Source organism: Rutilus rutilus (genome assembly GCF_951802725.1).
Source record: "Rutilus rutilus genome assembly, chromosome: 10".
Classification (NCBI taxonomy): Eukaryota; Metazoa; Chordata; class Actinopteri; order Cypriniformes; family Leuciscidae; genus Rutilus; species Rutilus rutilus.
The window spans coordinates 23528042-23541552 of NC_140215.1; the positions used below are offsets into that span (position 1 = coordinate 23528042).

The window sequence follows — 13511 nt, forward strand, 5'->3', positions numbered from 1 at the left end:
TAAAAGCATTCAAGCCACTCAGAATAAATTAATAAAACATTTGCGTTTTAATTTGAGTGATTGTAGCATTCTGTGGTGTCAATCATATACTTCTTTTTAAAATTACAAATCACTAGGAAACAAAATACCAAAAGAATGGTTTCAAAACTGGATTCAAGCAAGAAACAGTATTTGCATAATCTAAAACTGCTGCAGCTGCTAATCCAGGTGGAAGTATAAACTTTAAAAACATACTTTTGCGATTCCGCCATTTAAACAAAAAACACAATAGTTGTGTTTTTAATCATAGTGGTTGGTCTGTGTCCTGAGTGAGTCGAAGTAAAACAATAGAGTTAAAACAATGTTAAATTACAAAAACTAGACACGCTGACACTGTTTACTCAAATCTTTTGCCCATTTATGATTTATTAATCATTCTAGAATCCATTTTCAGGTAATCCTTCTGTCATAGTCTGGTGATTTTCAAAGACAACTGAGTGTCATGATATATTTACTGTCAAATTCAGTTAACTCCCATAACGTGAAATTTGGCCACAATATGGCACTACTCCTTCCCCTCCTCTAATGCGGTGCAGTGGCATGTGAGAGGTCAGGGCCGGGCAGCAGCATTGGCTTTGCGGTGGGCTTGAACACAGCGAGGTGTACAGAAAGAGAAGTCCAGATATTCAAAAGAATCTTCCCCAGCAACGACTCTCCACACTGAAAAGCATCTCCTAGCAAAACATTAATGATGACAATTTTAATTTTGGGGTAAACTTTTCCTTTAAACACGACTTGCATAAAGGGCACAATTATTTCTCCATAGAGGGATTACATGATAAGAAAAGATAATACCTGATGGTAGTGAGTGTTACACCAGTTGTGGCAACATGTTCAGCCAATCTCCTCTCTGCAGCCAGAGCTCGCTGTGTGACATCAGAAATATGACAATCAGCCAATGGGTAAACGACGTAACAAAGAGCTACAGTACAGAGCAAGAGGAAGAAAGAAAGTAGTCACCTTCTCTCTGTCACTAAGAGCTGTGAACCTCCTCTTTCCTCCTCCTCTTGCTGTTTCTGAAGTTTCTCTTCCTTTTGCTCTTTCTCTCTCTGTTTCCGTGCTGCTTTTTGGGCTTTCTTCTTCTCTGCCTTTTTGGACTCAATTTCTTCAGTCAGTGGTCCAGGAACCTTAACCATTAAAGCAAAGAATATACAGCAAAGATTGACAGATTTATTAATTTTGGTTGCAAAGATAAGACCGCTGTATATACAAAGGTGTTCAAAAACATCTGAGATTCAAAATCTAACTTAAACCTTATATTTTTATATAAGTTACATACAGTTATGGTCTGAGACCATTACTCTGGAAAAATAAACCCCAATGTAATGATTTACATTAAACTTTTGTATCTTCAATTTTAGTAAAAAAAATTTTTAAATACAAATTCAATTGAAAAACAGAATCACTTTCATTAGTGGCATTGGGGTCTTAAATAATACTACTAATAATAATAGTTTTAGATATGCCAATGAAGGTTTTGTTAACATTTGATTGTGCTGCTAGTCATCATAACAAAATAAATGTGTCTACCTGTGCTTTAGTGTAGTCATACTTATGAGGGTGTTCCGCCATGTATTTTCTGAACGTGTTTCGGGTATCTTTTTCAGGAGCAACAACATACGGAGTCTGTCCTTTCTTATCCCTGAAAAGGAAATGGACTTAAAATTGAATGACCAATCTCACCACATGAAAGCTTATTCATGCAGTATGTTTTTAATGCTGCTAAAAGATAATTATAGTGATTCTGCATGTGCGCACTTGTTAGCTGGATCACTCCCTGCATCCATTAACAGCTTGATGACTGATTTCTGTCCGGCTGCGGATGCCACATGCAGTAAAGTAAAGCCTGCTGAGTCAATGGGCTTGTTGAGAAGACATAAAACCCTTGAGGTAGGATTCTCTTCAGTTTTTCTCTCTCCTCCATCCTTTTCCTCTTCCTGGTCCTCTGGTAGTGTCAGGAGGGAGCGTAATGATTGGATGTCCCCTGTTTTACAGGCAGTGTAGAGAGCGTCCCTCAAACCGTATTCCCAAGACTCATCCACTTCATCTGAAAAGACAGGAGGAAAACTGAGATGCATGCAGTTCTCAACTTAAAGGGTTGCCAGTCATGTTTTTGCACCAAATAAATGGGCCATGTTTCTGTGGCATAAAGGCTTTGTGGCAACTGTGGGTTGTTTTTCGGCTCCAAGAACAGTGTTTTACCTTCTTCTTGCTGATGTTTTTTGCCTTTGGGTTTTCTCCTGCTCCTTGACTTCCTCTGAGTTTCTTTAGAGTCGCCTTCACCTTCCAGTTCCCCTTCTTCCACAGTTTCATCATCTGCTTTTTCTTCAATTATATCTCTGTTGCTTGAGTCTGAAGACAAAAGAAAAAAAAAATTATATATGAATGAATGAATGAATGAAGTTTTATTATTGTGTCATGCGTATAATTACGCCCAGCCCGCATGGGCTTACAAGACACCAACATTAATAAACATAAGTAAGAGGATTAATATACAAGATAGATATACAAAATTGTATATAATATATATAAATAAACGTTTCTATCTTTAATAAAAACTTTTTATTTTTGTTCTGCAAAGGTCGTTACCTTCTCTTTTCTCTTTCCGTTTCCTCCTTTTCTTCTTCTTAGGCTGTACCTCATGTTCTCTGAGGTCCAGAGTTCCCAGTGTCACCTCCACCATCTCTAGTGTTCCTGAGTCTTCATTCCCTGAACTTTCTACTTCACCCTCTTCTTCCTCTGCAGGCACTGACCAAAAAAGAGCCCTTAAGTTTTTTTTTTTTTTTTTTGAAACACAGCATTTAAGACACAGTCAAGTGTTCAGACGCACCATTAGTGTTTGGGATTGGATGACTAACAGGTTTAGGAGTTTTCTTCTTCAACACTCTCTTCAATGGACCGAGAATACTGGAGATTTCTGTGTCTTTTTCTGAAATTTAATGCATTCATTTTAAAATGAAAGAAATTAAAAGATTGTATAGAAAAATATATTACATTGTGGTAAATCTCAACGTACGATAAACATGTAGAGTTGAGAGCAGATCAAAGACTCGCTGTACTTCTCTAAATGTTGCTCTACGTGTGGCAAAAGGAAATACGCGGACTCTCTGATCTTTTTTGTCCAATGGTGCTCCACGACCTCCAAAAAATATGGTCTTGTTGTAACTTGGTGCTCGTAGGAAGATGGCACTTGTCTCCTTCAAGTACTCAGCCCAGCTCTCCAGAAGATCATGAATATCCTGGTTAAAATAAGGCATGTACATCAATAGAGTGCAACAGTGAATTTTCCCCCCATTTATTTCTTAGTACAAGAGTTATGAGACATGAACCAAGCCAACCTGCTACGAGGTGAATCATAGCATTACAAACTTTGGTAACACTTTATTTCGATAGTCCACTTTAGAAAACTTTGCAGCTACATGTCAACTAACTGTCACTAGAGTATTAGTAGACTGTCTGCTTAATATCTGGTAACACTTTATTTTGATGGTCTCCCAACAGATATTCAACTGACTATAACAAGTCTACTTATTCTCCTAACCCAAACCCTAAACATAACCTTACAGTCTACAACAGTCTGCTAATACTCTAATGAGACTTAGTCAACATGTAGTAGAAAAGTTACTTATAGTTAGTAGAATGTCTAAAGTGGACTATCGAAATAAAGTGGAACCCAAACTTTTATATGAAGCAAAAAAGTTTTTGAAAATCAGACAAAAGACAAAGGTACAAGAACGTGTACTTGACTGCTTTAGTGAGGGAAAGAACTACAATCCCACGAAGCATTGCAAACAGCATAACTGAATTAAAAGTGATCGAGAAATATAAAACTACTTGTTTAAAAAAGTTGATTGTATATATAAACAGTATTTTTTAAATGTATTGCAAAATATACACATATAGACAGTGCTTCAAGGGAGTGGGCGGAGCTAAACAGCTATTTTTGCATGTTGTGACTCTGGTGGAATTGTGAAATTGGTGGAATTTTCTGAACACCATCATGGGTAATTTTGGGTTTTTACCACGAATTCCACTGTTAAACACAATTACTTTAAAATAAGTTGAAATAATGTGGGCTGATGGCTTCAAAAGCAGCAAATACCACTGATGAACAACCTTGTAGCTCACTAGTAGGGCTGTCTTTAAAAGTTTATAAGTTATTGTTAAAAATCAATTTCCCTATGCTTATTTTTTAGAGTTTTTACTTCCAGAACCCGACTGTTGCACTCTATAACAATTACACTCATACATTCTGTGCCAGTAAATGTTATTCAAGCTTTTATACATAACAAAGGGTGGAAAATCAAAATAGACATTTATATTAATGAAAACACTTGATTTGTACCTTGTGCAGCGCTGCCTCATTGTAACGCCTGAGGGCTGCCCCAGCAGATTTAGGCACGTGGCTGCGGTTCTGAGAGTCCCTCAGTCCCTGCGCAGTCCCTCGCTTCGCTCTCACTGTGTACCGATGGAACGTCTTATGCTGCAAAATCTCTTTTCTATACATTACACAAATCAATTTGGGAATAAATATTTATTAACTTTTTTTAAATGTAGAAAATATTTGTGCTCATAGAAGAAATTGAGTACTTTTCACTGACCCCTTAAAAACCGCTCCAGCAAAGTGTCCACCACCAGTCATCAGAATGACCCAAATAGTGCTGTTTGATATTTTCAATAAAGAGGAAACCGAGTCTTCATTGTCCTGAAAATGAAATATGATAATAGAATTAGATGAGACAGAAAGAATAGAGTGCTGCAACCTAGTCTGAAAACCTGGAAATGTATTAGAATTTTTGAACTTCCCATTCCATTGTCCGGAAGTCAATGGGTTTTTTGGTTAAATGTCTGAAATAATCAGTAGCACCCCTGGATTTCATGTTCTGCAGTGAGGACCATCTCGAAATAATCTCTGCGGTTAACACAAGCTTAAGATATTTTCACGCTTTATTCTATGACATAAAATACATCAGTAATACCACATTTGATCATTTTTAAAGCTTTTACTTTTCTTGAAAAAGGTGGTTGCCAGTAAGTGGCTAAATGGGACAACAAAGGTTGTTGGGGACATTAAACACCACGTTGAAAAGGTAAACAAACATCTATTGAGTGGTCCGCTTTTACAGCCTCATTGTGTTTATACTCACACTCTTGGTGTATGAAATGGACTTATTCCTATTTTTGAACTGTCACCTTTGGCATATAATGCAACAAGGATTGCTAAAGTCAACAGATTTTATTAATAGACCAACCAATCTCTGTGTAAAAATAAAAACAATTATGCTGCCATCTTTCTAAAGCCATTTCCCCTGCCATTTCTTGTAATTTGGCTCAAAATCTCAGGTGAAAATGGTTTTATTTTGACCCCCGCTCTACAAAATAGTGGATTACTCTGTAAATATTCTTCTATAGCATTTAATACTTTGTCTTTCATCACTATTTATGGTAGTCTTTCTTTAGAAAAAAATATTAAAGGGGACATATCATGAAAATCTGATTTTTTTCTTTAAGTGCTATAATTGGGTCCCTGATGCATCTACCAACCCAGAAAACGTGAAAAGTGACAACCCAGTAACTTTTTTTGGTAAGCTTTTCTTTTCAAGCATGTCAAAAAATAAACTGATCAGATTTTGTTCCCCTTCTGACATAGGAAGGGGATATTATTATAATATCACCGCCCCTTAATCTGCACGTTTCCACACCCAAAAAGGGGCAAATTTGACAAGCCATAATAAATTATCTGGGGGGTATTTTGAGCTAAAATTTCACAGACACATTCTGGGGACACCATAGATTTATATTACATTTTGTGAAAAGGGGCATAATATGTCACCTTTAACAAAATCAAAAAATTTAGCAGGGGAAGTTTCTGAAATTAGATTGATTTGACACTGAATGACCCTATTGGCTTTTTGTCAATATGTCAGTGTAAACATTATTTGAAATTGGTAATGAAGTGTTTGTAAATAATTTTTCTCTTCTCTCCTATCACTTCATGTTTCTACTCAACTGCCCTAAACAATAAAGGCAAAAATGCCCCCAAAAATAAATAAATCATTATTCACCCCATCATTAAAAATTCCCCTGAAAATAATAATCTGTTCTTTGGGGATTCGTCTTGGTGAAGGATCTGGCATAGATTAACAAATCTGAGAAATGATGGCTACATTTACTCACTCTCTTGCTTTGCAGAACACAGCGATACAATGAGAGGTACTGTCCCTGCATGTTTTGAAAGACTATTTTGGTGGAACGTCGACATGGGGACTGATCTGTGTCCAGAGCACTGTCTTTCTCCTCAGGGGCTACTTCATCTCCAGGATCTTCATCAAGATCCTCATCCTCACTGTCTGAGTCTGAACCTGAAATGCTTGAAATATCGCCTTTTGACAAAAAGAGAAAAACGGAAAGATTACACTTATGCAACTGGATGACACAAAAGAGTTTCTCATTGAGGTCATCCGAGCATTCGCAAATCTACCTGTCCCAGTCTTCTTCTCAAACTCCTCCACTGTGACTGCTGATCTTCCTTCCAGCCGCTGTCTCAGGTTAAAGCGGTGATAGTCAAGTTTGTAATGCTCCATCTGATCAAAGATTGGGGCTGCATTAACATACATATTACATTTCTTTCTATCCCTTACACAAAGCTATCATGTGGCTTTAAAAGATTTGGATGGCTTTTATGGTACTTTTACGGTGCTTTTTGGTCACCATTAATTTTCTCTGTATGGAAAAGTGCAGAATGCTAAACATTTCTTTTTATGTTCCACTGAAGACAAAAAATCGTGAGTTTGGAACAACATGAGGGTGGAGGAAATATATGCAAAACAAATATATTTTATAATATATATTATATAAATATAATATAAAGAAAAAGAAAAAGAAAAATTATATATATATAAATAAAATCAATAGTTTATATATTTATCCATTGTTTTTAATATGATATTTCATTCACATTTTTGATGAAATCTGAGAGATTCCTGTCCCTCCATTTACAGCCTACGCAACTACTACTTTGAAGCTTCAAAAAGTTCAAAAAGAGATTGTAAAACTAATCCATATGAATTGAGTGGTTTAGTCCAAACTTTTCTGAAGAGACTTGATCGCTTTATATTATGAACAGACTGAATTTAGGCTTTAATTCACATATAAACATTCATCAACTGACACATAAGTTTTGGTAAATGGAAGCTCAAGCATGTTCGCTTGAGGTGCAAGAACCAATAAGGGTTAATCCTCACGTTTGGGCTTCTGCAGGAACCAATGAGGTTCATTCTCGTGTTACGCAGCACATTTGAGCTTCAGAGAGAACCAATGAGGTTCATTCTCGTGTTACGCAGCACATTTGAGCTTCAGAGAGAACCAATGAGGTTCATTCTCGTGTTACGCAGCACGTTTGAGCTTCTGCAGGAACCAATGAGGTTTGTTCTGGCGCGTAAAGCAGGTTTGATTGAGCTTCTGTAAATGTGAATAAAAGTCTAAATTCCATCTGTTCATCATATGACGCGTTCGTGTCTCTCAACAACCCTAAACAGATCGCATCAGCTTTGACTTTTTACCTGCTCCTCGCGACTCTCAAAACGACACTGACAGGACAAGCAGAACATCCTGTCAGACACCTCTCCGACAGATACAGTCTTTCCTCCAGCATCTGTGAGTGTTATGAAGTGTATGGTATAGATTGAAACACCTGTCAGCAGCTGTATGTGATATCATTAGAGCAGTCTGACTCTCTCACCCTCACTGGATGTTTTAGCAGCAGAGGGCTGGGGAGGTTCAGGGTTGCTCTGCAGTCCAAACACTTCTCTCAAACCTGCGGTCACTGTCTGATCAGCGCACAGCGAAAACACACTCCGCAGCTCCGGGCATGCCATGATTCAGTCGACAGAATAAACCACCACCACTATCACCTAAAATACACGAGTAAAAGAGGGAGAAAGATGGCACGTCATGACAGCGAGAGAGAGAGAGAGTTAAGCAAAACACAGAACAAACATTGTGAGTGACCTGACCTTTAGTCATTATACTAAACATCCGAAGAATATGGACTGCTGATAAAACCAAAGCAATGTCCATGTTTTCTCTCCATTTGACAGCTGCTTCTCAAGTAATGCCTGATTCGGCGAAAGATAACACTGAGCTGCTGTCTCTAAATTTAGCTAAATTAATTATAAATGGGTTCAAAGTAAATGTATTTATTTACCTTTCTGGCAAAAACATCGGTCCTTTACGGTGTGACTATATATTCAGTACGAATAAGCTGACATGAATCATATTACATCACACACGTGTTAGTGCTCTACGGTGGCCGATAAGTGTCATAAAACTATAGCGCGAAAGTCGACATTCAACTCGGTGCATTAAAATAGTTCAAAGTTTATAAGATGCTTAATGCCAAGGAAGGCATACTATTCTGATATTAAGGTAGCAATATATTTTCATGTAAATAAATCTTAAATAACTAAATATATAACCGATAAAAATAGTAGCCTAAGTGTGATATTAAGTCAACATTAATTGACTTTCATATCATCAGTCTACAAAAGCCAGAAGAAATGATTAAATATTATCTGTAAAATATTTATTTGTATTATATTGTTAGTGTATCGTGTTCAATTTCCGTTTTTTATATGTATTTGCATATGTTTTTTTTAACTAAAAAAACTACGGTCCCAAAGTTTTACATAAATAAAACTTCCACTTTTTAGAGCTGCTCTCTTTTTAGAGCTGAATTTTTATTTAAAATCATGTTTCATCTTTCTTAAAATGTCTTTATTCCTGACCAATAGAGCAAGTCTTCTTTCACACATGAATAGCCTAATCAAAGGTAGCCAAGTATATTTTGAAGAATTAAATTATCATCCAATCACAATTGTCTCTCGATAGTGAAGGCAGGATCCGATGTCAGTGTCAGTGATGGAGAGCACGGAGGAGATCAAGTCCAACGCGAAGATGTCAAAAAGAAGAGTGTGTATATTTAAAGTTTAAATGATTAAAAAGGGGGTCACTGTCAGAACAAAGTAAATTAAGACGTGACATGACATCACAGCAATAGCAAAACACAACCATCCAATGAATTCTTGATGGACAAAATCAATCCCCACCCAAAAATAAATTCTTGTTCGAGAAGCCGCTTCACTCAGATATACATCACAATAGGGAAGAAAAACGACCACAACTTCGGTGTCATGCTGACTTTAACATTTATTTTTTATTTTTCTTGAAACTTCAGCACATCCATTTGAATTTATCATTGCCAAAAGGACAATCTTTTGAATCTTGAATCATTACAGCAATGACCTTCAATGAACATTTTAACTGTGCTTAGAATTCTTGGAAATAACAAAAGTAGTAAGAAATAACAAAAATACATGATGTAAAAAGTCACTATAGTTCTACATCTTTATTGCGGCTTAATTTGACTAAATATCAAAAATAAATGTGTTGCATTTTTTGATGTGTTCACTTCCGTGCTCGTCTTTTTCTCACTGGCTTCTCAGTAGACTTACTCTGCCTGGATGAGCCTGGTTTACCTTGATTTTCACCCTGAGAAACTGGAAATTGAGAGCAGTTAAATATTATCAACACATACACATTATTCTGCCAGTTCAGTACCTGCAGACTCCAGAACTCTAGAGATCATGAGCTGTACCTTCCTCTATGTTTGAAGAAGCTTCCGCCAGTGCTTTCGTCAGCTGCTCACGTTTGAGCTTCAGATTACGCTCCTGCTCCAGCAGGCCGCTTTTCTCCTCCTGCAAACTTCTCACAAGAGCTTGCTTTGACTCCACAGAACTGTAACAAAATGGCTTTGAAGAATCAGATCCATCTATGGAGATGGTCTTTAACCAAATTCGTATTAGATCGAAAACTAATCCAAGCAATAACACAACATATTCTTTTGGAAGGATCAAACTGAATAATAGAAATACAGAGGGCTGGTAGATAAGGTCATACCTAGTCAAAGTGACTTCTTCTAACTGACTGGCGAGACTTTTCTTCTCCTGCATGAGAGCGTCCAGTTCAAGCAGTGAATTCCAGAGGCCTTCATCCATCTGGACCATCATCATTATCCTTCGGTCCATCTCCTCTCTGCTAAAGTAATAGAGCCGATTCATGTCTGCAATAGAAAGGGCACCTAAAAAACCCTGATGCATGCAGCTAATTACTTCATAAATGATATTATATTATTCATTTTAAATAGGCAAAGTGCTTCTGAACGATATTAAATGTTGATCTGGTTTGTTCTTAAGGTAAAATGATGGCATATGATTTTCCTACTATGTTTAGGACATAAATATCTCATGCTGAGTCTTCATTTCAGATAGATAATGATGGTAGAGTATTAATTACCACTTGTTAACATCTTTGTTTACTTGCTCCACCTCGTCTTTAGAAAGCTGTAGTTCAGTTTTGGCATCATTTAGTTGTTTTAACAAATCCTGACAGCGACAAACAAAACAAAATAAAACGTCAGTCACGCAAACGCATGTGAAGGTCGTACTAATTACCGAGGATAACCCACAGACTATAACAGTTGCCACGAGTCTCACCTGAATTTCCGTATCGTCTTGAAAGATGAAGTTCTGAGAAATTAATGGGGTCTCCATTACAGCAAAGTGTGTTTTCTCCCACACATACCAATCGCGTTGTGTACCGTCCACACGTATCCTTCTAAATAATTTCCGAGGAAATCTGATTGGATGATCAACATACTACATTGCCGAACTTTATTTTAGCATATATAGTCTTCTGTTCAATTAAAACTGAAAAAAGGCATTATATTTTTACGAGACCAACAATAGTAATAAATTATCGGATCATCAGAATGATTGCAACGTGGGACACATACAAACATGAACTATAACTGAAATTTTAACAATATAATATGAACATTTGCTGAGTTCAATGAACTTACACTTAAGTTTTCTGATGTCCGCCTAAAGTAACGTTCATGGAGCCCGGATAGCTCAGTCGGTAGAGCATCAGACTTTTAATCTGAGGGTCCAGGGTTCAAGTCCCTGTTCGGGCGGAAAAAGTTTTATGTGATGGTGGAACAAATAAAAACACCTATATGAAAATAGTACTTAAGTATGTGTAAGAGCATGTGGACAATTAAAAACAGCGTAGAGAAGAAAAACAAACATTTGGTTGGCCACCGAGATTACACATTATGTAACAGGAAGCTGGCGAAGAAGTACTTAAATAGCAGGCAGCATGAACCTAGACAGCAAACCTCAGTGCACTCATGGAGTACACACTGCTTCTCGTCCTCCTCTTCTTCTTCTTAGCAGGACCATGTTTATCCCTGCCTGCTCAGGTAACTGCATATGAGTCAGTGTATGTGCTGTTTATATTAATCAAAACCACATATTTTAATACATTTATTCTGCAGATTTCCTCTCACTCGAATTTAGGAGCGAGAAGACAAAGGAGAAACTACGCTGGTATTTTGTATTATATTAAATGATCATTATTCGTTGAAAATCAATTACATTTTAACAGTTACATTACATGTATCTCTTTGCCAGATGATAATGAAGACAACGATCAAACTGCAATGGACAAGATCATAGATGTAAATGACTATCAAGGTAAAGCTTTTGCGGTGTAAGTCTGTGAAGATGCGAATGTTCTAGCTAATGTTTTACTGTAATATTTCTTCAAAAATAATGGCTACTTCCAAAAAGGTCCCCAGATAACCTTTCAGTGAACAGTTCTTAAAATAAAAATTGTTTCTTAGTGTGAAGAGCAATGTAATAATCTAAAGAAGCTTTTATTTCCCACTATACCGAACATTTTGTGCAATGGAAAAGTTCCATGTAGGTCCATAGATGCCAAATTAAGAATCTTTATTCTTCTGCTCTAGGCGTCTTTTCCGTGGATGGCACCAACCTCAGAGAAGGAGATATAGCCGTATCCGGTAGGAGTCAGAAGAACTGTTTTGCCAGGAGCTGCCTGTGGACCAAATCAGTGGATGGAAAAGTGTACATTGCATACTCACTCTCTCATGCGTACAGTAAGCAGGCTTTTTAATTTTCATATACAGTGCCACAGGAGTCACCAACTAAGTAAATCTTATTATTTGTTTTTTGATTGTTCCTCTGCACAGGCGATGCAGACGTGAAGAACATTAAGAAAGGCATGGAACTCATTGAACAGGACACCTGTGTGCGCTTCGTGCCCAGAACTCACCAGAGGGACTACCTGGACATTCAGCCCAAAACAGGGTATAAACATCAGATTTATTTCCTGAGATGCATGATTATTCTGAGTGATTCTTATCATTTTTGATGGGCAATACTGTAGGTGCTGGTCATATCTGGGGGCACGTGGTGGCAGACAAACCATTTCTCTACAGACACCCGACTGCACCGGGTCAGGGGTCACCGTCCATGAGCTCATGCACTCCCTGGGCTTCGTGCATGAGCAATCCCGAGCCGACCGGGACAAGTATGTCACCATCATGTGGGCCAATATATGGAAAGGTAAAGTGGCATTTGTATATTTCATATTCTTATACTTAAGAGTCAACATGCAATTTTATCGCTCACTTATTCTTCTGCTCATAAATATAGACAGGCTGAGGAATTTTGAAAAGTTTAAAACAAACAACTTGGACACCCCCTACGACTACGGCTCTGTCATGCACTTTGGAAAGTATGTTGACACACAGTACATTTTAAATCATACCTCAGGGATATAAGAAACTGCAATTATGTAATTTTATTCTTTGGCCATTTCAGGTATGCCTTCTCTGAGGACGGTGAACCAACTGTTGTACCAAAAAGGAACTGGAATGTGAAGATTGGACAGAGATTTGGGCCCAGCGACTTGGATATTATGAAGATTAATAAACTGTATAACTGTAATGAGTAATGAAATCCATTCACAACAACAAATGATCCATCACAAGGCTAACGGCTGACATTATTAATGCATTAATGCTTTTACTTCTTTTATTGTAACATTTTAACATTATATGTTTAAAGTAAAATGGCTGATTGTGAAGACTGCTTGCTAATCAAATATAATAAGTAATTAGGAACATTCTTTTGTAATCTGTAACCTGCTGTTTCAGTATATTCTGTCTTACTCTGTTTTTGACACCTTGATGCCTTAAATAAACACAATACATTAATAAACCACGTCTATATATATATATATACATATATTCTCTGATATTTCATTTAAGCTTTCATTGCAAAATAGTAATTATTAGGTGAAAAAAATCTCCAAATGAGAGTCAAATCAGTCAAACTGACGATCAAATGTTAAAACTAGTGTTCAGAATCAGATGATCTCAGAGCTAATAAATACGTATGGAGGCATGAATTACACAAGCTGAATTTAAAACAACCTTTTATTTGCAGTAATGCAAAAATGATATGTTAAAGAAAAGAGTGAGGGGTTGTCTATTTGCACCACGTTTCGGTATAATGTCAATACAGCACAAATGAAGACGATGTTGA

At 37.0% G+C, this 13511-nt stretch overlaps 3 protein-coding genes across 5 annotated transcripts; 1 reads left to right on the forward strand and 2 right to left on the reverse strand.

The window, feature by feature from the left end:
- Nucleotides 1–26: 26 nt before the first annotated feature.
- Nucleotides 27–8352, reverse strand: ankzf1 (ankyrin repeat and zinc finger peptidyl tRNA hydrolase 1). Its single transcript, XM_084421350.1, is given in 19 exon segments — nucleotides 27–672; nucleotides 675–705; nucleotides 707–713; nucleotides 835–905; nucleotides 1000–1034; nucleotides 1037–1166; nucleotides 1570–1681; nucleotides 1798–2086; nucleotides 2242–2391; nucleotides 2629–2787; nucleotides 2870–2968; nucleotides 3056–3278; nucleotides 4385–4538; nucleotides 4641–4744; nucleotides 6217–6422; nucleotides 6521–6623; nucleotides 7602–7693; nucleotides 7781–7952; nucleotides 8246–8352. Coding segments are annotated over 18 exon segments (2184 nt in total). The 5' UTR covers nucleotides 7917–7952; nucleotides 8246–8352; the 3' UTR covers nucleotides 27–589.
- Nucleotides 8353–9229: 877 nt separating this feature from the next.
- LOC311298964 (uncharacterized protein) lies at nucleotides 9230–11146 on the reverse strand. Of its 3 annotated transcripts, none has more exons than XM_084422333.1 (6): nucleotides 10958–11138; nucleotides 10593–10713; nucleotides 10393–10481; nucleotides 9997–10134; nucleotides 9695–9834; nucleotides 9230–9596 (listed from the first exon to the last, which is right to left on the reverse strand). In XM_084422333.1, exons 2-6 carry the CDS (start codon nucleotides 10647–10649, stop codon nucleotides 9505–9507), a joined length of 516 nt encoding a protein of 171 aa, XP_084278459.1. In that variant the 5' UTR covers nucleotides 10650–10713; nucleotides 10958–11138; the 3' UTR covers nucleotides 9230–9504. The 3 variants fall into 3 exon arrangements, with proteins under 3 accessions (XP_084278459.1, XP_084278458.1, XP_084278460.1); XM_084422332.1 differs by having other exon boundaries at nucleotides 10593–10734; XM_084422334.1 differs by having other exon boundaries at nucleotides 9231–9596; nucleotides 9658–9834; nucleotides 10593–10734; nucleotides 10958–11146.
- A 60-nt stretch (nucleotides 11147–11206) lies between these two features.
- Nucleotides 11207–13190, forward strand: hce2l2 (high choriolytic enzyme 2-like 2). Its single transcript, XM_084422331.1, has 8 exons — nucleotides 11207–11359; nucleotides 11435–11486; nucleotides 11571–11633; nucleotides 11909–12058; nucleotides 12152–12269; nucleotides 12349–12527; nucleotides 12618–12699; nucleotides 12786–13190. Exons 1-8 carry the CDS (start codon nucleotides 11288–11290, stop codon nucleotides 12916–12918), a joined length of 849 nt encoding a protein of 282 aa, XP_084278457.1. The 5' UTR covers nucleotides 11207–11287; the 3' UTR covers nucleotides 12919–13190.
- Nucleotides 13191–13511: the final 321 nt, after the last annotated feature.

What these genes read in the sequence shown, in the direction of transcription:
- LOC311298964 (XM_084422333.1), bottom strand. Translation starts at nt 10,649, where the DNA reads ATGGAGACCCCATTAATTTCTCAGAACTTCATCTTTCAAGACGATACG. An exon ending in AAGACGATACGGAAATTCAG is followed by an intron (nt 10,482 to 10,592) that starts GTGAGACTCGTG and finishes TGTCGCTGTCAG; the next exon opens with GATTTGTTAAAACAACTAAA. An exon ending in GAAGAAGTCACTTTGACTAG is followed by an intron (nt 9,835 to 9,996) that starts GTATGACCTTAT and finishes ATTTTGTTACAG; the next exon opens with TTCTGTGGAGTCAAAGCAAG.
- hce2l2 (XM_084422331.1), top strand. Translation starts at nt 11,288, where the DNA reads ATGGAGTACACACTGCTTCTCGTCCTCCTCTTCTTCTTCTTAGCAGGA. An exon ending in ACAAAGGAGAAACTACGCTG is followed by an intron (nt 11,487 to 11,570) that starts GTATTTTGTATT and finishes TCTCTTTGCCAG; the next exon opens with ATGATAATGAAGACAACGAT. An exon ending in TCTGTCATGCACTTTGGAAA is followed by an intron (nt 12,700 to 12,785) that starts GTATGTTGACAC and finishes TGGCCATTTCAG; the next exon opens with GTATGCCTTCTCTGAGGACG.